Source organism: Ictidomys tridecemlineatus, chromosome 7 (genome assembly GCF_052094955.1).
Source record: "Ictidomys tridecemlineatus isolate mIctTri1 chromosome 7, mIctTri1.hap1, whole genome shotgun sequence".
Lineage (NCBI taxonomy): Eukaryota > Metazoa > Chordata > Mammalia > Rodentia > Sciuridae > Ictidomys > Ictidomys tridecemlineatus.
The window spans coordinates 124,832,557-124,858,267 of NC_135483.1; the positions used below are offsets into that span (position 1 = coordinate 124,832,557).

A 25,711-nucleotide genomic window follows, 5' to 3' on the forward strand; every position below is an offset into this window, starting at 1 on the left:
AATTTAGTTTCTTAAAATGATCGAAATATGCTTTCTCATAAAATTTCAGCCGTCATTTCTAATTTTGTTTCTTAAGATGGATGATAAATCTCTGCAAAATTTCTTTAGATTATGTTAGTCACCTTTTAGTCACTATGATAAGTATCTGAGATAATCTAGTTATATAGGAAAGAGCTTATTTTGGCCTATACTTTTGGAGATTTCAGTCCATGATCAGTTGGTCCCAGTATATTGGGCCTGTGTTAGCAAATCATGGTGGGAATGTGTGTTAGAGCAATACTGCTGTGTCATGGCTTGGAAGTGAAAGAAAAATGAAGGGACTGTAGTCTCACAATTACCTAAAGCTCTTTCACTAGGCTCCACCTCTTCAAGTTCCCACCTTCTACCTATAATGCCACATTGAGAAGTATAAACCCTTATCACATGGAACTTTTGGGAAACTCTAGCAAAGTAAAAACGCCAAGTTTACCAAATGGCAATTTTTTAAATAATTTGAAGTTGTATATCTATATTTTTCCATTTAAAATCTCCCACTTCTTTTTCTATGTATGAGAGAATTTCAGGCTAATCATCCTCCTGGTACCAATGTCTAATAGTCCTTAGAAGTATTTATTCTCTTTCATTTGGTCTGACTCATGTTAATCCAAAACTGGGGTAACATTTCATAAAGAATAACCATCTGGGTAGTCAATATTGGATTAATACTAGTAATAACATTGTTGTTTTTTTTATAACTATGAACGTCAAGAGAGTAGAAAGTTTGCTAATGGTGTTCCATCCTAGTTTTTACCATATTCTTATATCATTTTAGACTTATTCTTATATCATTTTAGACTTTATATTTTTATGAAATATTATGCTTTATTAAACATTTTCCCATGCATAATATCCCTTACTTATCTTTACAGCATTTTGAGGTAATCTATGTTAAAATATTTGCACATTAATTTATGTACAAATTAAGTTCAGTTAGACTAATGTATGGGAACTATAATATAGGAAAACATTGAAAAAGTCAAGAACAGAATTGTATCCCTTTCACCTTAACCTAACTTAAGATTATTATGATTAGTAAGTTAAAAGGTACATTAGGATCAACTGGAACTTGGCTTATTATTATATGTTAACATGTATATAGACGTGTGCACGTACATAAACACATTTAAACATGCATTTTAGAGCAGTTAAGAACTCTAGTGATAACTTGGGAGAAATAGCAAGAATGTTAGCCAGAAGATGGAATACTGAGTTCTCCTAATAAGCAGCCAAGTTCAGAAAATTGTTGTGAATTTCAAGTCATGAAGCACCTATCTACCTTGACATTTAAAATTATGTGTTACCACTCTGAAACTTCTTTTTATACATTTCAAAGTGATTTGAGAATAAATCAAATTGCTATGGGAGGAAAAAACTATTAAGCTGATGGCCTTTATGAAAATGTGATAACAGCAGATATGTTCAGATATGAAAGCATTTTATTTGATGTGAAAATAAATTTATCTTGGTGTATTTTCAAAAGTTATCTTTTATTTTGAACAATAAGGTCTCCCTAGTGTTCAACTTCATCTCTTTAAAATAAGTGTATTAAAAATATGACTAAGAAGTTTTAAGATAAGGTGTTTTGTAGTGCTTTACTATTGTCTTAACAATTAATAATTAGTCTAATATGTTTACACTTGAAAGACAACATGCAACATTAAGCTAATGAATTAAAATAGGCTGTTTCTTTTGTGTGGTGTATGGTTTATAAATACGACTGGATGATTACATTATAGAACCAGTTTGTAATTAATACACTTCAGAATTTAATCCAATGCATGAGTTTCTTCATTCCATTTATTATCTTGTGTTTGTATGTATGTTTGTACCTGTGTATGTCTTACAGCTGTTATTTCAAGAAACCAAGAAGGCCCAGGAGAAATGGGAAAGGCTGTGCTGATTCCTAAAGATGACCAGGAGAAAATGAAAGAGCTGTTCAAAATCAATCAGTTTAACCTTATGGCCAGTGATTTGATTGCCCTTAATAGAAGTCTGCCAGATGTAAGACTGGAAGGGTAAGTTTAAATGTGTTACATAGTCTTATGTATTAATAAACCACACATTTCAGAATCTCAGAACTTTAGCTAACTTAGATTATATTAATTCTGGAACTAAATGCATTTGACTACTTATATATTACACATCAGGGACTTACTGTATATCCATATGCTGAGAAATATTGTTTTCTTCTCTGACAAAACAAAATGTTACTTGCAAAGATACTGCCGAATGTATAGACCTAATAGTTTTCTCTTCATGAGATTTTTGTTGTTGTTGTTGTTGTTTTGTTTTGCTTTGCTTTACTTTGTCAAATACAGAACAAATATTTTCTTTAATAGATTATTTTCTGGCCTGCATAGAATGCACCCTATACTTTGTTTTGAAAAAAGTCTGTTTTGCTATGTCAGCATAAATATAGCCAATTGCCTGTATCATTATTGACCCTTTAAAATTCTTTATTATAGGTTCTAGCAATTTATGCTGCCATTTATAATTGGAATACTCAGTTATTAGCAATGGAGGAAATGTTCATTTGGAAATATTTCTGCATGAAAAAATGATGAAACATTCAACTTTCATTTGATTAACTATAATCTCTGCTGCAGTTAGTAGAATATATTTTAAATTTATTTAATAAAACTGAGAATATTTAATAGTAACACATTGCCATTATAGTACATACTTCTTATGAAACTCCTGGCAGTCACAGATGATATATCTGGGGATTTTAGAAAATTTCCAAGCTTACAGATGTACTCTAAGACACACTTCCACGTAAATAGACATTGTTGTTTTAGACACATTATTTGCTTAATACTAAAATAGCTGCAAAAAATTTTTTCATCTATAATGGGATGTATTACATTACTATAACATTTATTTAATTCAAATTTTTTTCTTTATGAATTATTTCACATAAAACCCAATCCTTATTAAGATGCTAGTGCTGATTATCAGAAGATTCATTCCTAGCTAAGTGGTACTTTACATCACTGTATGCTTTTAAAATGTCTCTCTCAAGAAAACCACAAATAAGAAAATGTTACAGACATTTTTGGTCCCCAGCAAATGTTTAAACATTGAATATTAAAATTGTTTATTTAAAGTTCTAAATAATTTAGATATAGTTCTATGCATATGTTTGTATGATTTGTGTTTTTGAATATATACTATAATAAGCATATTCTTCAAAATAATTTTGAGAATTGTAGATGCTATGTTTATTATGTTATAATGTTACATTTAGTACATTGTTTCATATGTCTTGGTATAATGAAATGGATAAATCATATTCTTATATATTCAGGAAAAATTTTAAAATGGTTTGAGATTTTTAAAGAATTCTTTCAACTATTATAATATAAATAAATTTTATCACAGATCTCAACTATCAAGGTAAGAACTGATTGATACAGAACCATTGATTATTATTTTCTTTAAGGCAAAGTCTCTGTTAATCATATATTTAAAATATTTTTGGGTAATGGTATTACTTTAAGAATAACTGAGCAAGCTGAGCAAGGTGGCACATGCCTATAATCCAGTAGTTTAAGAGGTGAAAGGCAGGAGGATTGTAAGTTCAAGGGTAGACTTAGTACTTTAGTGAGGCTTTAAGCAACATAGTAAGATCTTGTCTCAAAATAAAAAATAAAAATAGTTGGGAACGCAGCTCAGTAATAAAACCCACCCAGCATCCCCTTTCAATCCCTAGTACCATAAATAAAAATTTAAAAAAAGAATCAGTAATTAAATGTTTGGGTAATTAAGACTCAAGCTATAGAATAATTCAGCATTTGAAAATGGAGAATTTAAAATTGTTTAGTATTAAAAGTATAACATGCATGTCTATCCTGGTTATTATTGCTTGAATTCTGAGATTTTTACCAATATTCTATTAAATAATATTAGTGAAATAGATAATTTTCTATTTTATTTTCTCATTTATTTTTGACATCACAGTGTATGATGTGAGTAAGAACTCACAACTACCATCTAAAATTTTTAGATGAATCATAATATATGAAGTTTCAGAGGACAATTACAAGTTGTTTTGAATGATGCAATTGTACGGCCTGGAACAGTGAATGTTTAAAAAACTTACTATGAATCATATATTCAAACTGTTGCTCAAAACTTGTGGAAATAAAATTTAGCAAGACCCTAAGCAACTTACGGATACCCTGTCTCAAAATCAAAATAAAAAAAGCTGGGGATGTGGGCCAGGGGGGGAAAATTGTAGAAATAGTTAATACTCTTTCAAATGAAAACATATTTTTTTAAAAAAATTGTATTAGTCACATACAGGTCAAATTTTAGATAGTTATAATTTAAAATGAAGATGTGGAAATGGAATGTGTCTCAGTGGCATTTTGCTTACCTGACATGTATGAGACCTTGGGTTCAAGCCCCAGGACTGCAGGAAAAAACAACAAAAAAAGATATGGGTACTTTAATTTACCCAAACTGATGAATGATTTCACTGCACTGTACCCTTAAACTGTTTTAACTAAATTCAGAAAGTTTTCCTAACCATTTAATGCTGTTTGTCCTTAATGTCAATATAAAAAGTGTTGATACTCCTTTCAGAGGAATAAACCTAAGAAATATTACATGTTTTCACAGTATACAGATATGGTAAAAAAAATTGATTTTGAAGGCAATTGCAATCAAATAACAGGACAAATTGAAGTTAAGTTCTGGAATGGTGATCCCTAACATTTAAATCTCTATGCTAATTTACTCAATATATTTGATTTATTTTTATATGTAATACATGTATATTCCTGAATTATTTTTGAGATATAAAATGATAATTATCAGAAAAATTGTTACTTTTATATTTTCAGTAAAATTATGGCTGGAGGCCTTTAGTAACCTACTTTCTTGAGGGTCTTCTTGGGATTCTTATTGTAATCTGTATATACATGTAAGTAAAATTCTAAACAACTGTAACCAATCTTCTTTCTGTTATGATCATTCTCCACAAATTATGGAATGTCATAAATTCTGTCTGATTCAGAATGTTGAAAAAATGCATATTAATTTGACTTTATACTGGGCTTTAGTGATAGGTTACCATGTTTCTCATCAATTATGTGTGTTTGGCTTTGTAAATTTATGTAGTTGGAATTTTGAAACAAATGGATTTAAATACTTGTGTATAAGAAAGTAAATACATACATCCATTTTGTTCATTTTTTAACCTAAGACATTTTCTATTTAATATTTATATAGAGTGAGAATGAATCATTAAGCTATGGAAAGCTGTTAAGAGATATTAAAGGCATAATTTTGAGGAAGTGCAGAGAACAAAGTAGGGAGGGATTGTCTCTAAGAAACTTAAAATGAGAAAATTGAATGTACCTTAAGCACTACAATATTATAATTTTACTAATACAGAGTTGTTAAATGCTAATTTCCTGGAATAGTTAATACTAGAAATACGACAGCTTAGAATATATAAAATTTTATGAAAATACAAAAGAAGCTGTGCAAACATTAAATAAATGAATAATTATATATATATGCATATATAAATAATTGTATTATGTTTTGAAACTATTATTTGAATTGTATTTACATGAGAGCCAGTAGAAAACATGTTTTTGTTTGGTAAAGCATCTGGGCATCTAGGGTTAGCCTATGCCACTAGTTTTTCCTGGAAGTAGAGAAAGCAATCTGATTATCATAAGTCTAGGTTTCAGACCAGACTCCGTTCCATCATATACAAAAGTTATAGAGGAAACAAAAAGCTAAATGTGAAGAGACTTTTTGGAAATAGAGCACAAATGTTTAAGACCTGATTTTATGGCTTAATGTTGCATGTTGGTCAAGTTATTAATATTTTAATCCCCAGTTCCCTTTCAGTGATTACACAAACCAATTACTCACTCAACCAACCAGCAAATCCCTAATGTTTATCTTACACAGGCTTAGTCTTAAGAACAAAAATATTGTACAAGAGGCTATGACTTAGAAAGTAGAAAGAAATTATTCACTCTAAAAACTAATTATAATCTTGTGTGAACACATCTATAATTGCAAAAATTATGAATAGGGCAGCTTGGAATTCTTAGTGAAATATAAGTGTAAAATATTTTAGACACTCCATAAATATGATATTATTATTCTATGGAATTTTCTTAGGCTCTCTATCTCCTTTTCCTGGATGAAGGAGAACTTTTTGAGCAATCAGCTTCATCCTCTACTTTTTATAATTTTTTTTAGAATAAGAAGTTAATTGTTAAATGATTATTTATTTTAAAAAGCTGGGGTTGTAGCTCAGCTCAGTACAATACTTGCCTCCCAAGCATGAGGCCCTGGGTTCAATCCTCAGCACCACATAAAAAAATAATAAATAAATATATAATAGAGATGTCGTGTTCATCTACAACTAAAAAAAAAAAAAAAGCTAAAGGCAATTAGAACAAAATTTTAAGTTCTTCATATTTATTTGTATTCATACATTTAATGGCATCTCAAGAACTGGTATTGAGTTGTTTGAAGGTTATAATGCAGCTGGCATTTGAATATATTTTATCAGGAAAAAAAAAGAGGAAATAGAAAATTCATTTCAGCTATTTATATCCCAGACCAAATAACTGCTTCTTGCATATGCACACTTGCAAGGTGATAAAGCGAAAAAGACTCTAGCGGTCTCTCATTATTAGTGGAAGAAGAGCTGTAGCATACAGATTTTACATAAGTTATTCTCAAAGGACAAAGAGTTTATTTATACATAAAATAGAAATAAACCAGTATACATTTTCTGTGCTCATTTTCATAAGTGAGACTGTCCATTTATACAGTTGCCTTTCGCATAAATTAAAATAAGATAAATGTAGCATCGATTGCACAAAGGAGACATAGGAAATGAGAATATTAATTGGATTTCTGATCTCTGTTCCACATCTTTTCTTTTTAATTTGAGAATTAGTATAACTTTCATATGCTAGCAAAAATTTTGTCCGTGAAGATAATAATAACTTCTGTAATACTGTGATTTATGTACTCATGTGTCAAATTAATTTCACTACCTAAATTATAAGTGGTATGTAAGAGTTTATGTGTATTTTAATGTGTCTCTGTGTGTAAATATTTGACAAACATGGAGATTTTAGTTGTTGCTATGATCTTTGTGGTAATAATTCTACTATACTATAACTTCTTTAAAATAATAGAATAAATCGTGCCTAGGCATGTTTTTGGGAAACATTTAAGTACTCTGATAGGCAGAAAACATGCTGCATCTGTCCATTTATACTTTAAATACCTTGTCACAGTCTCCTTAAGTATATTAATTTTCTGACACTATTGCTTTGAACTCTTTTAAAATTGTATGTAACGTTAAACTTACTATCTCACCTAATTTTAAGTGCACAGTTAAGAATTGTTAAGTGGAAAGGAAATCAGAATATACTATCCTTGAATATGCAACTTTAGTATAAAGATAATTTTGAACTAAAGGCAATAGAGAAAAACCAAGCACAAGAAAAGCACTCTGTCCTCACATGTCTGCTTAAAGGAAGGCATACCTTTCTGTTATGAAGGTGTCCTGCTCTCTTATACCAGTGAGACAGGCAGTCTAACAATAGTGATATAGGGTTAACCCACATACCAGAAATTTAGAAATTGAAATGGTGACCAGTCTTCAAGCTATGGAATTAAGGTAACACAACAGGAGGTGGGAGGTTGAGAAGTGAGCTCAGCCTTCTGAGATTATGCTATCAACAGAAGTACCCACAAGCCACAGCCAAACATAAATCTCTTAAAATCAAATCCACTGACACAGGAAAATCGTTTGCCCTGTTCTGATAGTAATAATAGGGACTCTCCCAGATGAGAAAGTAGGACCTCAAGTGGTGAAGGGAAAACATGCACAGAATAGTCACTATAGTAACCTGTAGTTTACCTTTACTTTATTAGCATAGTAAAACAAAAACCCCCGAGGTAGAGACAAGATTTTAATGAGAATGTGCATGACATGAAGAGCCATGTTGAAAAAGAGTGGAGTCACAATTAAACCCCACCTCTACATGTGTATTCATACTCTCCCTTACTTGTTTCAACTGTCACTATGTCAGAAATTCCTCTCTCTCTTATCACTATGGTCATGGGGCAGATGAAATGGTACTTTAAATCAAGATGGCCATAAACATTTCATGCCAGATCCCTGAAAACATAGATAAGGCCACTGCATTTAGCTATTTCCTTGAGTCTTCATTTCTTTGCTGTGAAGGCCTTTTGAGAAGGCCATGCATTTAGAAACTAATTTCTTAACATGAACTAAAATTTGTATGCTTTTCCTCCTCTTAATCAGTCATAGGTGCCAGTACAGAACCACTCTTAAGAGAATAAAGGAGATTTTTTTCCTTCCAGTAAGTTCATTGTCCACATTATTGTACAGCCTAACTTCAGAATTCCTTTCATCTTGCAAAACAAAAACTTTATACTCATGAAACAACCCCATGCTTCCCTGACTTGTGATCACCACCATTCTAATTCCTGTCTCTGAATATTTTCCTGTGCAGGTATACATATAACTTACTCAAATTCCATTTGTCTTTTTGTGACTGATTTATTTTACTCAATCATGATGTCCTCATGTTTCATCAATACTGTACAGATGTAAGAATTTCTTAAATTTTTAAGTCTGAATCATATTTAATTTTAGGTATAGAGCACATTTTATTTATTCCTACATCGATAGATGGATACTTGTCTTACTTTCATCTTTGGTTTTTGTGAATACTATTACTATTACTATGGGTGTACTTATGTCTCTTTCAGATTCTGTTTTCAGTTCTTTTAGTTGTATGCCAAGAAGTGGAACTGCTTCATTATATAATAATTCTATTTTTAATTTTTTGAAGAACCACTGTACTTTTTTAATAATACGTAGTATAGTAGTGTAAAGTACACTACTTTACATTCCATTATAGAAGGGTTCTACCAACATGGTTTATTTTATTTAATTTGTATTGTAGCAGATGTGAGATCTAAACTTTTTATGATTTTGATTTTTTTTGTTTTCATTATCCTGATTAGTTATATTAAATATTTTTTTCACAGTTTTGCTCATTTGTATATTTTCTTTGGAGAAATGCCTATGCAAGTCATTTCCCCATTTTTAAACATTTTGTTTGTTTGTCACAGAGTTGTAGATGATCTTTATATAATCTGGATATTAACCCCTACTGAATGTACATTTGCAAACACATGCCCCATTCTGTAGGTTGCCTTTTCAGTCTCTCATGGCTTTTTTTTTTTTTTGGTGTGTGTGTGTGTGTGTGTGTGTGTGTGTGTGTGTGTTTATGTGTGTTTATTCACTCTCTTCTCTTTTCTATTTATAAATCTTTTATAATTTTATATTTTCACCATTTATCAAAATCTAATTTCATGCACATGAAAACCAAGAGATACAGTTCTCCACTACCAAATGGACTATGTAAAATCTAATACTTGGCAGTATGAATTTAGACGTGGGTAGCTTTATGTGACTTACTTGAAACCAGACTTATAAGATGGCTGTTTTATGGAATCAGTCTAAGACAAAAGGGAGATCACTCTCTGGGTTGTAAGAAAAGAAAAGAACAGTAAACCACGTCCACTTCAAACAGGGACAATGAAACTTTTGTTAATATGCATGATAGGTAAACATATATAAAACATTATAGAAAGTATTATTATTATCTTTATAGGCCAACTTTTTCTCAACATATGAAAAATTACAGTGATTCAACAATTAAAAAGTAAACAGATCAAAAGATTCAATGAATATTATGATTTTCTATTTTCTCTTTATGAATTCAGTGGTACTACATAGAGTAACATAGTTCTGCAAAGCATAAGTTTAAACAGTTTTAAGATTCTAATATTTATAAGATTGATCTTTTGAAAATTAGTCTTTGTGGTAAAAAATGGACTTTTTTATTCACCGCATGAAAAACATATAATCTACAAACAAAAGATTGACTCTTAACAGACATTTGCAGATTGACTCAATTTAAAAAAGCAGAGACTTCTATTATTAGAAAAACCCTATGTGCAAGGGATATTTGTTCTGTATTAAATCCTTCCTCATTTTTTATTGCCACGGACAGATGTTTTCTATGCACATGTCAGTGTCTTAAGGGAAGACTAAATTTTTCTAATGCCAACTTACAATGTTATTTTACTCAGGAAGAATTTATTTCATGGTTAAATACTTTAACCCATGGTAGTAAAACACAGTTTTATTGACTTGGGAGATGTTGGCATATGTCAAGAAATTTTCATTGTATGTCATAATTAATATTCTCATAAGCTTGCAATATCTCCCTGTAGAAGCCAGTATACTTTCTGAATGGTAATTACTGTGTAAATGAGAAAATTTGTATTTAGTATTTGAATTTTAAAATTTGTTATTTTAATATTATTATGCAATTTTGTTGTATTAAAACGTATAGAAAACAATGCCAAAGAAGAAATGAATTTCATTTTGCACATTCTAAGTTGAAAGAAATGGGATATAGGTAATGGTCATAATTTTAGAATAAAAATGTATGTGTACAAATATATATTCTACTATATATTGCATTTATGGAATCTTGATTTATTTTTCCTCTAAGGAAAGGCATTCATTTTATTCCTTTTATACTTTCTTTCTTTGTGAATGCTTTCAAATATAGCTATAGATGGAGACATTTTCAATCAAATGTCAAAGGAAGCTGCCTGAGGTAGTTAATTTTCTAAGATGGTGTTTTGTCTTCAGATCCAATATAACACAATTTTTCATCACATACTATGTAAGATGATTTTAAATTTATAATATATATTAAGTAGTATTAAATTTTATAGTCAAACAGTGACTTTTTTCTGACTAAGATATTGTGAGAAATTTAAAAACAAGAGTAGTAAATAGTTCCTATCCTTAGTGAGCTCACAGAGCATAGAGATTACAGAGAGATTATATACCATATTAAATTAAAAATATGAGTTAATAAGTTATATGATAATATTGATATAGGTAGAAGTCAATATTTAACTCAAATTTACTATGTATTGAACATGTATTGAGTGGGTTAATTACATTTACTCATTTAATTTTCAATTTAAAAAGTCCATGATGTGTATCTTATGTTTTGTTCAATTTGTTTTATTGATTAGGAAACATACTGAGAGAGTTTAAGAGACTTCTCTAAGATTATGACTCTGACATTTGAATCCAGGCAGTATAATTCAAACTATGAGTTTCAACCACTACAGAAGATTCTTGAATATAAAAGAGTAAAACTCAACATAGAGATTTACATTAGTATGGGCTTCGTAGGAAAGATGAATCATGGGTTAGCTCTTGAATAATGAGTGGGACATATATAGATACAAGGAATAACATAGAGACTCCAAGTGGGAAGAAGAACATGAAAAGATTCACAAATAGAATGACTCTGTACTGTGTTGAAAAGACTGTACTAACATAATTGTGAGCTCATTTGGGGATTATTCACGGCATTATGGTGACTTATCTTAATTTTTAATGACTACATTAAAAATTAGTAACAGGCCATAACACTGTCCATCAGTTAGATATTTTCCTTATCCATTCCCTTTTCCACTTTGCAAATTATCATTTCATTATTTCAGCATTCCCCTCCTGTTACCCTTTTTCCAATTCTCATTCTCATTCATTGAGAAAAACAAACGAAAATAAATAGAAGAAAACTCCCACTTCTCTTACCATCACATGGATTTCCCTCACTGAAATTTGTAACTTTATTTTATGTTTTTTTGAATGACTTCATTTTTATGAATGACTTGCCCATGCTTTTAATTATACCCAGCCCACCCTCTAGGTGCCATCCTTTCTTAACTCCTTGAGTGTGTTGTGTCAAAAAAGGTGCCCACTTACACAGGATGTTTATTCTGCATTTTTTAAAAAAAATTAACATATAAAACATTTTTAGACACATCTCACAGATATTACCATTTTTTTCTTTTTTTGTTCAAAAATTCTTGAAAGAATTGGCTCTGCTCAGTGTCTTGATCCTTTTCTTCCCATCATTTTGTTTTAACACTAATGCAATTGACTTTTATACCCATAATATCAGCAAAGTTACTCTTATCAAGGTGGCTAATGGTTTCTGTGTTGTTGTGTTTCATGATTGGTTCTCAGTCCTCATATTTCTTATCAACATAATTTGACACAGTCGTTTACTACCTCCATTTTTTTTCTTATTAAGTTTGTTTTTAGTTTTTGATGAACCTTTATTTAAATTTATTTATTTATATGCAGTACTGAGAATAAAACCTGTGCCTCACACATGCTAGGCAAACACTCAACCACTGAGCTGCAACCCCAGCCCTATTACCTCCCTTTTGAAACAATTTTTTTCCCTTGGTTTCAAGTAACTTCATTGTTCTGATTTTCCCTTACCTCTCTTCTCACTATTTCTCTTTATTATTTGCCAGTGCTTTTCTTCACATTAATCCCTACATGTAGGTATGACCCAAGAGGAAGGCTTACACTGGCCTACAGTTTGTTGGTACTCAACTCTTTTGGTGGTTTCATGTAGTTCCTCTTTGCAGTATCATCTTAGTATTCAATGCAGTCCTCTCTGCTGACTTCCAGAATTGTATTACTAAGAACATTCTTCATATTTTCACTTGAACATCTATCTTATACTTATCTGTCATGTATTATGTTTGAAACACTGCAACAGATGGTCCCTAAATAATCTCCTTTTTTCTTCAAGTTCATCACCTTAGGAAATTGCATCTCCTTTCTTCCAGTTACTCAGGTAAAACCTTGGGTTCTAATATGACCACTCTCTCTTAAACCCAAATGCGACTCATCAAATAATTCAAAATATGAGCTCATCTCCTCTGCTACCATTTTAGATCAAGCTACCAATATTTTTCACCTGAATGTGCAATATAAGCTGCTAAGTCATTTTTGTTTGTTTGTTTTGTTTTATCTGGTTTTTTTTCCTTTATCCTTGGCACCATTCATCTCCAATCAGCCCAACAATCAGAGTTATCCTGTTAATATAAACTCTCTTATCTCTGAGTCTGTCTGTGCTTATTTCTCATGATCCAGGTACAGATACACACTGGAACATACCCAGAGCCTTTCAATTTCAGGAGTTTTGTACTTTCCTTTTCCCTCTGCTTTGATTATTTGTTTCTTAAAAATATTCACATGGTTCCCTTATCTTCAGCTTTTTACTGAATGTCATCTTCTCTCTGAAGTATTTCCTGGCCACATTATATAAAATTACACCATCCCCATGATATCTTACTCTCTGCTAAATTTTTCTTCTTTATTCCATTGATTACCTACTTTAGTGCATATTTTAATTAGTTGTCTTCTTCATTATCTGTTTCCCCCTAGGACACAAGCTCATTGAATAGATGTCCTCTATTCACTGCTGTGTCCCCAGTTCTTAGAAGAGTTGCTGCTGAGTGATGGGAACTGAATAAATATTTGTTGAATGAATTTTTAAATTAATGAATGATGATATGTATTTTGATATAGAGGATGTGACAGGCAGAAAGCTTGACTTTGAATTTTTGCAATTAAAAGGGAGATTTTTGTAGGTGTGCCGAGGGATACTGACTAGTTGAAAGAAGTGTAGGTTTGTATTAGGATAAGTTGGCATTTTTATCATCTTGTTTTTTAAATAAGACAGCTTAGCCTTGAGCAGAATAATAATTTAAATAAACAGAAATTTCAAACAGTGTAATGTTAGGAATTACACCAATGCACTTTATATAAGATAGGAGAAAAATTTAAGTAGTTGAAATTTAGTGACGAGGGGACTAACAGTTTTTTAAAACTAAAGTTTGAGTACTTTCCTTTGTACCTTACATTTATTGATTAACTACTAAGTGTCAGTCACTATGTGAAGTGTTTGTAAATCCTCTACCCTTAGTTCTCCTGGTCACTTCTCAAATTCAACTTAAAAAGTAAATAATACTATTTACCCTTTGCAATCAAAGAACTTGAGGAGAGACAAGATGTTTTCCTTTAGGCTGAACTATTGGAAATGGGGTGTTCCACAATTTCTTCTAAATTTTCTGCCAGAATTTTTACCAGTTTTCTGGAAATTTTTAGCAATTAGAAAACTCGCATTTTCAGAGAATAAATGGTCAGCCTAGTTTTTGGCTAATTTTATTCAACCATAATATTCCCCAGTGTAGCATGCCTCCACATTTTCATTTTTTAGTGAGGAACATTTTTGTGACTTCTTCACTGTATAATTTCTAACCTAAACCAGTGACTCCCAGCTGACTTTGTTCAATGTCCTTCCCAAGTTTCTGCCTCTGGAAACATAGCACAAAAGGACTTGCTACTGGGCTGTCTTGCTCAGGAGACAGCCTTATTACATAAGCCCCACTGAAAGACTTTAACTCCAGCTACCTCATACCATGTCTACTTGCACTTAGGAACTCATGCCTCCTTGTGCCACCAAAATTTGGAAATGTACTTCTACCATCACTAAAGTAGGTGGGTTTCCCCACCCAGTACTTAAACTGTTTCTTCTAGTATGCTTCATGCCTTACATATCTCCAAACACAAACTTAGGCCTGGCATTGAGATCTATCTGTGGCTTTCCCACATACACAACACACACACACACACACACACACACACACAAACACACCAAAAAGTTGTGGTATTTTCCTATTGTAGTTTGTTATATCCCAATATTTCTCTGCATAATTTCAGGTTTTAATTACACAGCCTCTAAATATCTCTTGAAAAGTAAGATTTTAATCACTTAAAAGCTACTACAACCATTGAGCAAAGATCTTTTGGGATCCCTATCACTTGAATGGAAGGGCAAGAAGCACCTTTCTTCCTTGTCTCAGAAGTATGGCATGCTGCCACAGGCCCAGTGTATTTGAATCCCCTAACTATATTGAACTCTTCTTCACATTTGAATCTCCCCATAGAGGCTGCAGGTGGGTGATAGAGATTCATAGTTAAATATCAATCTAGCTGTCTTTTCAGCAGTTTTATTTTAGAACTTGGGTGACTTACTGTCAGCTAACCTCAGTTTTTAGACTTTCTAAATATGCAAGAAATGTATTTCTCTTATCACATTATATTATCCACATTTATTTGTTATCATATAGTCTAAAAGTCATAAAGCAGGATTTGAACCAACCTCTTTGACTCCAAAATTATATTTTTTCTGAATCCCTTACTTGAGTTTTCTTGAGAGGGTCCCTTACACTGAAGTAGTATGAAATAAGGAGGAAATGGTGAGAACAATGAGATTATAAAGGACAAGCATCAATACTGGTGAAATTCTCCAGTGTACTTGGGTTAATGCAAGTTTTGCCAAGGTCTGATGTATACGTATTGTATTTTTAATGATCATTCAAGAAGAATGCGTATTTCTGCATTTAAGGGATCTGAAAGTACATGCAGATCTCCAGATTATCAAAGTAGACTCTAAAATAATAACGTAAATGAATGTAAGTTCCACATTGATATCACTTTAGTGAGTCCAGAATTGATAAGCAATGTGGTGGTTTTGAGGACAAGAGACAACAACAGGAGTAATCAAGTGAGCAGCTTAGACAGATGGTATAGACCTCAAGCAAAGAAATCCAAAGGGTGGTGGATAAATATTGAGAGTTGCATAGGTGATTAAGGAAAATTGGCCATTCTCACCCTATGATTCAGAGACTACTGGAGGAGGCCAGACCTTTAAACATTTATTACCTTTGTTAATAAAAATGATACAACAAGTAATATTCATAAAAACATGTATTCACTATATTTTTATAAACTCTTATTATAACTAAGAGAAACAGGTTGAAGAAAAGATAAGGGCTGAATAACATAACAGAATCCAGTGTATTTTTTCTTTTGGAAAAACTGTGTGCTGGTTTTCCATTGTGACATAAATGCTCTTTGTCAGAAACAAATAACAATAACAAAACTATGGAATGAGAAAAGTTGTCATGAAGCTGGAATTTAATAATAGATTGTTATTCGTACATGAACTACCAATGTGTATTTGTGAAGGAATGTCTATTTAACTGTTAAATTTTTATGTCACATACAATTCTAAAACAATGCAATAACTTTTAAAAAGACATTCAGTGCTATTCATACACAGTTTTCGTCATCTGAGTGCCAAGTCAGCTGCAAATGATTTTAACAGAAGTAAATTGCTTCAAGTGTGTGCTTAACAGACTAGGTCACAAAACTGCAGCCTACCAAACAGGAGGATGAAATTCATGTGGTCTGCATGCTCATGTTTCTGTCATAGATTGAGTATGGTAGAAGCAGTGTGGGAGAACTTGCTTATTTCCTCTTCATTTTCAATGATATAAGGAGGACGGGGAAGCGAGAGAGGGATTATCTAATAAAAATATATTATATATATTTATAAAACCATAAATACTTTTAAATTAAAGAAAACATTGTTAAATGAAGTATCACAACATATCCATTCCTGCTGTGCTTAAAAATGACAACAAAATCAGTTTCTTTCAGATCATTTTTCTTTTTTACATTAATGAACTGATAACAATCTGAGTGTTGGTTTGGTGCCACCTTTATATATATATATATATATATATATATATATATATGACCTTATGCTATTTATACTGTGTTTATAGTCATCTATATATGATTGCTATATTTATTTAATATTAATTTGGGGGTTTCCTATATATTATTTATACTGGTCCCAAACTTGTGAGCTGAAGTGATCCCCACACCTACAGGCCTATGCCACCATTCACTGCTCATTGTGACTGTCATTTAACTTATGTTTGCCACTCAAGCATTTTGTTATGTTCAGTGCTCACAATATCATATGAATTAGTAAATTGTCACTTACAGATGAGGTAACAGAGGGACCATCATAATTGGCTAAGTTTTTCAAAGTCATTTATGAAAAAGAACAGAATCCTGCCTGAACCCACAACCTCTGAATGATACCAGTTCCATGAATCAATTCACTGTCCTTCTCCACTTGATGCCAAGGCTATGTGACATATGGTTATTGGGACACACAGTGGCTGGGTGGCTATGTGTTCCTTTATGTTTCTTAACTGAATCAGAATTGTACCTTCATAGTAACAACACAGAGGGATTATAGGAACAGGGATAGTGGACACAGAGGCCTAAACTTAGGAAAAAAAAATACTAATTAGACTCTGATAGAAATGGTGGAAGTTAAATAGGGGTACATTGAAATACCTGTTTTAAATTTTTGTTGATTTTTTTAAATGACATTGGATAAAAATGAAGAATAACATTTTAATTTTTTTTCTTTTGTCATAGGCTTACTAGGTTCACATCATTGGTATTCTTTGCATTGTTTTATTTAGAAAATACAAGTATTGACCTTGATAGCATCCAACGTTTTTCTAGCTCTGTTTCCTTCTTGAAATGAAGAATTTCAAAAGTTGTAAACTATGCCTTATGAAGATCACTGCACCTGCCATTTAATACAAGGCATTTATACTATTACTGAATCCCAGAGTCTAGAATTCCCATAAAGCCTTCTCATAGGCATTACTGCAGGCATTGCTTAGAACTCTTCTAATACTTCAACATCTAGGGCAAAATTAACATTTAGAAATAATAATGGGGAAAAAAGCAAAAAAATTCAGAAATTTGTATTAGTTTTAATCTGGTAATAGAAGTAACTTACCATAGAAATGGCCCAATAGATGTTCTTTGGTTCATTAATGAAGTATAACCGAAATGTACATAGATCATATCAGAATCCATATCTGTGTTTATAGTAATTGTATTTGGGAGTGAGAGTAATTGCTTGAATGTTTAAAATGTTGGTATTACTTCAAAACCTAGAAATTTCTTTAACAAAAGGTAATAGAAACACCTACCATGCAAGGCTAGATATGATAGACCCATTAAAATGCATATAAAAGCCTAAAATTAGTATTCAGTAAAGCAACACATACAGGGTTTGAGATTCAGGAGAAGGAAACTCAATCGACTAAACAAAAACCATTCATGTTTGTTAAAAGGTTAGTTCAATTTATCTGCACAAATGGTTCATATAATTTTAATATTGAAGAGTTATTTATAATACACATAAGAAAGCACCTGATACTTTGGCCTTAAAACTAGTAATTTAAATTTAGAATTTGTATATAGACTGCATATTTGAATTTTAACACACATACACAGAGGAAGTATATCGAAAATTAGAATTCAGACAATCAAAAGTTTAAAAAAATCAACCATTATTTATTAAAAATGAAAAAGGCTTTGTGTTCAGTTTATAATAAATCTTGATCTTAAAGAGGAAAGAGGCTACAGCTGATTTCTTCTAGTATCTAGCAATGTATCTGATAAATAGTTCATACTCAGTAGTTGTATCTTAAATAAATTAGTACATTGTTTGAAACCGTGAATTATATATTAAAATCCCACTGCAAGTAAAAATCTTGCAATTTTCTCAGAGTGTTGCAAATGAGGATTTGAAGGAGAAAGCACAGGAACATGTTATACTGCTACTTTTTAAAAAATCAACAATAGAGTGAAAGAAAACTCAATACAAATATTACTTGCTTATATAGCAAGAGAAAATGATCTAGCAGGTGTCAATTAGAAGTATGATGTTTTTGTTTAGATTTTTGCTTCCTTCTCTTTCTGCCAAAACAAAGAATATCAACAATTTTCAAAGAATTTTCCTGTTTATATTTCTTTGAGAAAGTTATTTTCATTTTTTTGATTTCTTTTTTTCCTCTCACACATTAGATAATTATCACAATTTTCTGAGACTCCTAATTAACTAGGATTTATGTAGCTGTTTCCACTTACAGCTTGATCTTTATCACCAAAATACAAATACAATCAGCTTTAGAAAGGATGAACCATTGATTGGGGTGTTCAGTCATTGTAAGATGCAGTTGAATCTTCATTAACATTTTGTGACTTCTGTTAGGGTTTTGATTCTTCAGTTTTCATGCATATTGAGAATAGTTGGAATGTGACTTACCTGGACAAGAAGGAACATAGGGTTCTGATTCTGTATATTGAGAGAATTTAAAGGGTACTCTGTTAGATTAGGGAGAATCAAAGAGAAAGGTTACCAAAAGGCACTGACTGTAGTCATTGGCTGGATAAAGTGAGATCAAACCTGTATCAGGGCTCCAAGCTGAGAAGAAAATTACACAAAGTGAAAGGCTATTAGTAGAACTCACTAGAAAGGATATCACTGGGTCAAACTCCACAGGTGGCAGAAGCTTTTCAGTTGATTGTGATCTCAAGAGTATTAGGCAAGGTACTTTTTGCCAGGGATCTTTGGGCACAAAGAAGTTATTATTTAAGGCTCTTTGTGTGAAGTTTGGATGTCATGACCTAGGTCTGGTACAACAGTCAATTTCTTTAAAGTCTCACAAGTCTAAACAAAATGACTTTCTATTTGTTCCGAATGACTGGTCTGAAGGATCTCAACTCATTCACTAAATAAATATTGTTAGGGCCTACCAGGTTCTAGGAACTGTGCCAGAGCCTGTGATTGCAAACAGGAGTAAGACATATTCCCTGCCGCCGTGAAATTTACATTCTAGTTGAGGAAAAATTGAAAGGCATACAAGGAATATCCTAAGTAGTAGAATACCTAGTGTGATCGATCAATGTGTTTCTCCAATATGCACAGATAGCACTTTAAAAAACTCTAAGCTTCTAAGTTTGACAGAGGGTTCTTGGACTAATTGAGCTTTTCGTGATTAAGCAACTGTCAGAAATTAACTTAAATCTCAGAAAGTTAAAAAATAAAATAAAAACCAGCCTCTTCCTCTGAGTGAACTTTTGGGACTGATCATAACAGCAATAGCAAAGGCTTTTCCTTTACCCTATTCCTTCACATTTCATTGTCATTCTCTTTCTGAACACTTCTGCTCAAAGCTAATAAGTGATCCAGAGCACAGTCAGAATCTACACAGTATGAGGAAGGCATTCATAGGTGACAAAAATCTATCAGCGTCCTTAAAGGAGCAGAAGCAAAACTAGGTGGGCTCTGGACCCTAAGTAAGGTAAGGAAAGAGTCCTGGTGGAGAAGCAGCCTCTGCTGGAGTGAGTGAACCATCAAGGACATCGACCCCCTTGGAAGTGGCCTGGTATCACATGCCAGTCCCTGAACAGGGTAAGGAAGCCATCTTTATAGTAGTATTTCCCAGAGAGGCATTTTAGACTCTAGTTTAGTAAAGAGTAATTTCACATGCAAAACAGCCATATCAGGGGGCAAGGGCATGAATGCATGGAAGGTAGTTTGGCATGAGGAGCTGGGATTCTAATGGAGTAAGTAGGTTGTCCAGGTAGGAATTTGGAGGATTTTCTGCAACATCCATGCAGAAAGTTGGAGCCTGGGCCCTAGAAGAGCTGCTGAATGGCAGGGTAGTATAGGCCAGCATGTCACAGAGAATCCTTTTAAGGAATTGACTCATGTAATTATAGAGGCTGACAGGTTACAACTTTGCAGAGTGGGCTTGCAACTGGAGACATGGGCAAGAAATACTACCATACTTCATGTCTGTAGGCAATCTGCTGGCAGAATTTCCTCTTCTTCAGAGATCAGTGTTTTTCTAAGAAAATTTTAAACTGATTGGATGGGACACACCCACATTATGGAAGGTAATCTGCTTTATTCAAGTCTTATGTGAAAAATACCTTCATGAAAACATCTAAAATAATATTTGACCAAACATGTATGTAAACATGTATGGCCTATGTAAGTTGGCACATAAAATTACCCATCATACTTGGTATGTAGTATCTAGATGAAAGTACTCACTCTATGATTAATTATAAGCTGCCAGTTTCACAAGGCAGGATATGTAGAGAAGGGTTATATAGAGAGTCAGCTATTATGAGATGGTGCCGTCCAGCTGCAGCAGGCCACTGAGTTCAGCTGTGAATCAGTCTGAGCAGACACTTCATCATATCCCATCATATGGGGGGTTTTAAGGACAAATTTCTCCCTCTAGATCGTCCTGCATTGGCATGAGTGGGCCAGATCACTACACCCGGAATCAATTAGTCATTGGGTTCAGGCTGCCTTCAGAATAGGGCATGGTTTAGAGAAAGGCAACTCTCTTAATTTAGGCAGTCTTCAAATTCAGGCTAACTGGAGCTATTTGTTGGCAAAACTCCCAGCATTTTGCATAATAAATGCTTTATTCCTGGATGAGGATCTGGGCAGTACATCATAATATACACCATGTTCAGTGATAAATTTTCATGATTGTGTGTAGCAAATTTATAAGAAGAAATTGGGACTCTGCTATGTTTGCATAGATGTATTGTGGCCTACGTAAGTTGAGAATGTAAAATATGTGCCAAATACATGAAAAAGTACATATAATTCTTCTATATTTGTAGGTGAAATTTTCATTTGATATTCTACCTTTAGTCTCATTGTTTCATTAAATAGAGGTGCTCCTCTATTTAGAGTAGTATTATGTCCTTCTAAACCCATCATAAGTTGAAAATGAATTCAATACACCAAAATTACCAAACATAGTAGCATAGCCTAACCTACCTTAAATATCCTTAAAACACATTGCCTATGATTGAGCAAAATCATCTAACACAAAGTTGATTTTATAATAACATTAACTATCTGGTGGTGTTTATTGAATATTTATTTCTAAAAAAAAAATTTCCAACACATTATACTGTGGAGTCCAGACGTACCCCATTTTATGTATTTCACTTGACTATGTATCACAGATACTGTGGATATTACAAATTGAAGGTTTGTGGCAACTTGGGATCCAGCAAGTCTATCAGTGCCCTTTTGCCAACACTGTGTTCTCATTTCATGTATCTGTCTCTCACTTTGGTAATTGTCATTCAAAACATTTCATACTTTTTCATTATCAGTATATCTGTTATGTTGATCTGTGATCTTTGATGTTACTATCAAAATTAGGCCACTTGCTCCAAGCATCCAAGTCATGAATGTAAGGGAACAGTTATTGAAGGAAATTAAAAGTGCTACTCCAGTGAACACATGCATGTTATGAAAGAAAAACAACCTTATGTTGATTTGGAGAAAGTTTTCCTGGTCTGGAAATAAAATTAATCTAGTCACAACAATCACTTAAACCAAAACCCAATTCAGAACAAGCCCTGAGCTCTCTTTAATTTTGGGTGGTTTGTAGTTGTGAGGAAGCTATAGAAAAAAATGTTGAAACTGGCAGAGGTTGGTACATGAGGTTAAAGTGGTGATGCACCTGGGAGGTTGAGACAGGAAGATTGAGAGTTCAAAGCCAGGCTCAACAAAAGTGAGGCTCTAAGCAACACAATGAGACCCTGTCTCTAAATAAAATACAAAATAGGGCTGAGGATGTGGCTCAGTGGTCAAGTGTCCCTGAATTCGATCCCCACTACCCCTTTCTCACCCCAAAAAAGAAAGACACACTCTCCACAATGTCAGAGTGCAAGAGAAGCAGCAAGTGCTGATTCTGAAGCTGTGGCAAGTTATCCTGAAGACCTGGATAAGGTAATTGATAAGGGTGGGTGGCCACATTAACTAACAGATTTTCAGTTGGCCAGGACAACCTTGTATTGGAAGAAGATGCCCCCTAGGATTTTCATAGCTAGAGAGGGAATGTCAATGCCTGGTTATAAAGTTCAAATGAGTGTTGTTAAAGTCTAATACAACTGGTGAAGCCAATGCTTACTTACCTTTCAGAAAATCCTAATGGCCTTGAAAGTCATAAGTTTGATGATAACATCTTATTTTGCAATTTGGTTTACTTAATGTTTTAAATTTATTGTTGAAACTTGTTTCTCAGGAAAAAAAAAAGCTCCTTTCAAAATATTCCTATTTATTAACAATGCATCTTTTCATCCAGTGAGATCATTGTTATTCTCATATCTGGCATATCAGCATGTAGTCTGAAGCCTATGGTTCAAAGAATAATTTCATCTTTCCTCTTTTATTATGTAAGAAATTTAGGCTATGTTTGCCATAGTCATTCCTTCAATGGATATAGACAAAGTAAATTGAAAAGTTTGGGATAGTATTTACCAATCTAGATGCCATTCAGTAGATTTGTGATTCATAGAAAGTGGTCAAAATATCCACATTCACAGGAGTTTAGAAGAAGTTGATTCCAGCCTTCATGGTTGACTTTGAGGATTTAAGACTGCAGTAGAGGAAGTACCTTCAGATGTGATGGATATAGAAAGAAAACTAGAGTTAGAAGTAGAGCTTTAAGATGTGACTGATTTTGCTGCAATCTCACCATAAAACTTCAAAGGATGGGGAGCTACTTATGAATAAACAAAGGAAGAGGTTCTATGGGATTTACAACTGGTGAAGACACTGTGGGTAATGTTATAATGGCTACTACGATATTAACTTAGTTGTTAAAGCAGTGGCAGGTTGAAGATGATTGATTCCAATTCTGAAAGAAGTTATACTGTGGATAAAATGCTATCAAACAGCAGCATCACATGCTACTAAAATATAGAAATCTTTTGTGAAAAGAAGAGTCACTTGATGTGACATATTTCATTGTTGTCTTATTCTAAGTAATGCCACAGTCAGACCAACTTTCAGCCACTATCAACATGAAGGCAACACCTTCTATCAGCAGAAAGATTGAAAGTCCATGAAGCCTCAGATAATCTTTAGAATATTTTAGCAATAAAGTATTTTAAGGATAGGCACAACATTGTTATTTTTAAACATAATGCTATTGCACACTTAGTCTACTATATAATGTAAGCATAATTTTTATATGCACTGAGAAACCAAAAATTAATATAACTCAATTTATTGCAGTATTTGCTTTATTGTGGTGACCTAGAATCAAACTAGCAATACTTGCAGTACCTACAGGGTTTTCCTGTATTGGTTGTTTATCCTCATGATCACATGGCTGATGCCCTGAACATAAAATAATATTGTACAGCATATTAGTAGTCTGTGAAAAGACAAACTTTCAAAATTTGAAGTATAATTTCTACTGAATGTGTATTGGTTTGGCCCCATTGTAAGATAAAAAATCATGAGTTGATAAGTCTATCATCATCCATATGAAACTGAAAGCTATAATAGGTTCAATAATGCCCCACCTCTCTAAAATGTCTATATACTAATTGCCAGAAACTGGGAACATTATCTTACATAGCAGAAGATACTTTGTAGATATAAATAAGTATACTAAAATAATATTATCCTGGATTATCTGTATATGTATGAGCCCATGTAATCACAAGGGCCCTCATAAACAGGTGCAAGAGAAGTCAGAGAGAAGGCTGTGTGAGAAGCAAGGCAGAGATTTGAAGATGCAGGAAGGGACCACAAGCCAAGGCCTGTAATCCAAGTGGAAGGTACATATCTTCAGTATATACTATTTTGTTGTTGTTGTTTTTCTTAGGTACCTAGAATTTAACCCACAGATGCTTAACTACTACAATTCAACCCCAGCTATTTTTTATATTTTAATTAGGGACAGGATCTCGCTGAGTTACTTAGGGTCTTGCTAAGTTGCTGAGGCTGATTTTGAACTCCTAATCCTTCTGCCTCAGCCTCTCCAGCTGCTGGGGTTACAGGCATGTGTCTGGTTCAGCATATACATTTTGATTTTTTCTCCACAAAATAGAAAAAGCAAATCATTTGTCTCTGTGGTCAGAACCTACAGAACAAATCAGCCCGGGTGACAGTTTGATTTTAGGCCACTGAAACTGATTACAGAATTCTGGCCTCTAGAACTATGAAAGAGTCAATTTGTGTTGTTTTCAGCCAGGGATTTACCAAAGGTTGAATATTAACCATCAAAGAGGATATCTTTAAGATATACCTTAAAGTCCTTTGTGTCTACCTGATTTTATTAGGCACTTAGCAATGTTAGTTTTCTTTTCCTGCTTGAAAAAGTTTCTTAGGCAAGAAATATTTTTGAGATGTAACTTCTTAGAGGGCTTGAAAAAGTCTTCTACACAATCTTCCCAGAGGAGAGAGTTTTTTTATCCTTGAATGTTCTTTATCTAGTAGTAAAATTCTTCATTTGTAGGCTTGGATGTTAGGGAGTTATCACTGCTTGCTCCCCACTTTCCTCCCACGTACTCCACAAGCAGTATTTTCCTGTGGCTTGAAACATATATAAAACCACACTCTAAATTGGTATATTTTGAGTTTATAAAATTTTATCAAATAGTTCATCTCAGTTAAGCATCATAACCACTGATAAGTTGCCAGTTTTAGTAATGATCCCATTTTACAGATGGGAAATATGAAACTCTAAGAAGTTAATTGAACTTGACTAAATAATGCAGATGAGAATTAGAAGAGGCAGTCAGGATCCACACTGGCTTTCTTATCACCAAAGTGAATGCCTTGTCTTCTTTGGACCCACCAATCTTCTCACCAATATAAGCTTTTAGATCTTTAATCAAGGCAGGCACTAGTGAAGTACAAACACACAAGTGCTTAACTCTTTCTCAGTTGCAGCTTGTGTTCTCATCTCTTTTCAAGACTATTCCACTTGAGAGCTCTGTACCTCTGGCCTGCTGTGAGTCATGAGTGATAAAATCTATTTTGGAAGTGGTGGTGAATTGTGGGTTATGGTAACTCTGTTATGAGTTTATTATTACTAATTACTTGCCAAAATTTCCATTCTGACAATTTTTGTTTAGTGGATATAATGTGTACACATTTAAAAAAGTGAAGCA

At 32.9% G+C, this 25,711-nt stretch overlaps 1 protein-coding gene across 6 annotated transcripts in view; it reads left to right on the top strand.

Moving 5' to 3' along the window:
• Positions 1-25,711, top strand: part of Galnt13 (polypeptide N-acetylgalactosaminyltransferase 13) — a 514,272-nt gene that overhangs the window by 200,555 nt on the left and 288,006 nt on the right. For all 6 annotated transcript variants that reach the window (XM_040294317.2, XM_005315793.4, XM_021733280.3 and 3 more), the window contains one exon: positions 1,886-2,054. In XM_040294317.2, coding sequence (XP_040150251.1) covers positions 1,886-2,054 — 169 coding nt within the window. The remainder of the gene's footprint in view (positions 1-1,885; positions 2,055-25,711) is intronic.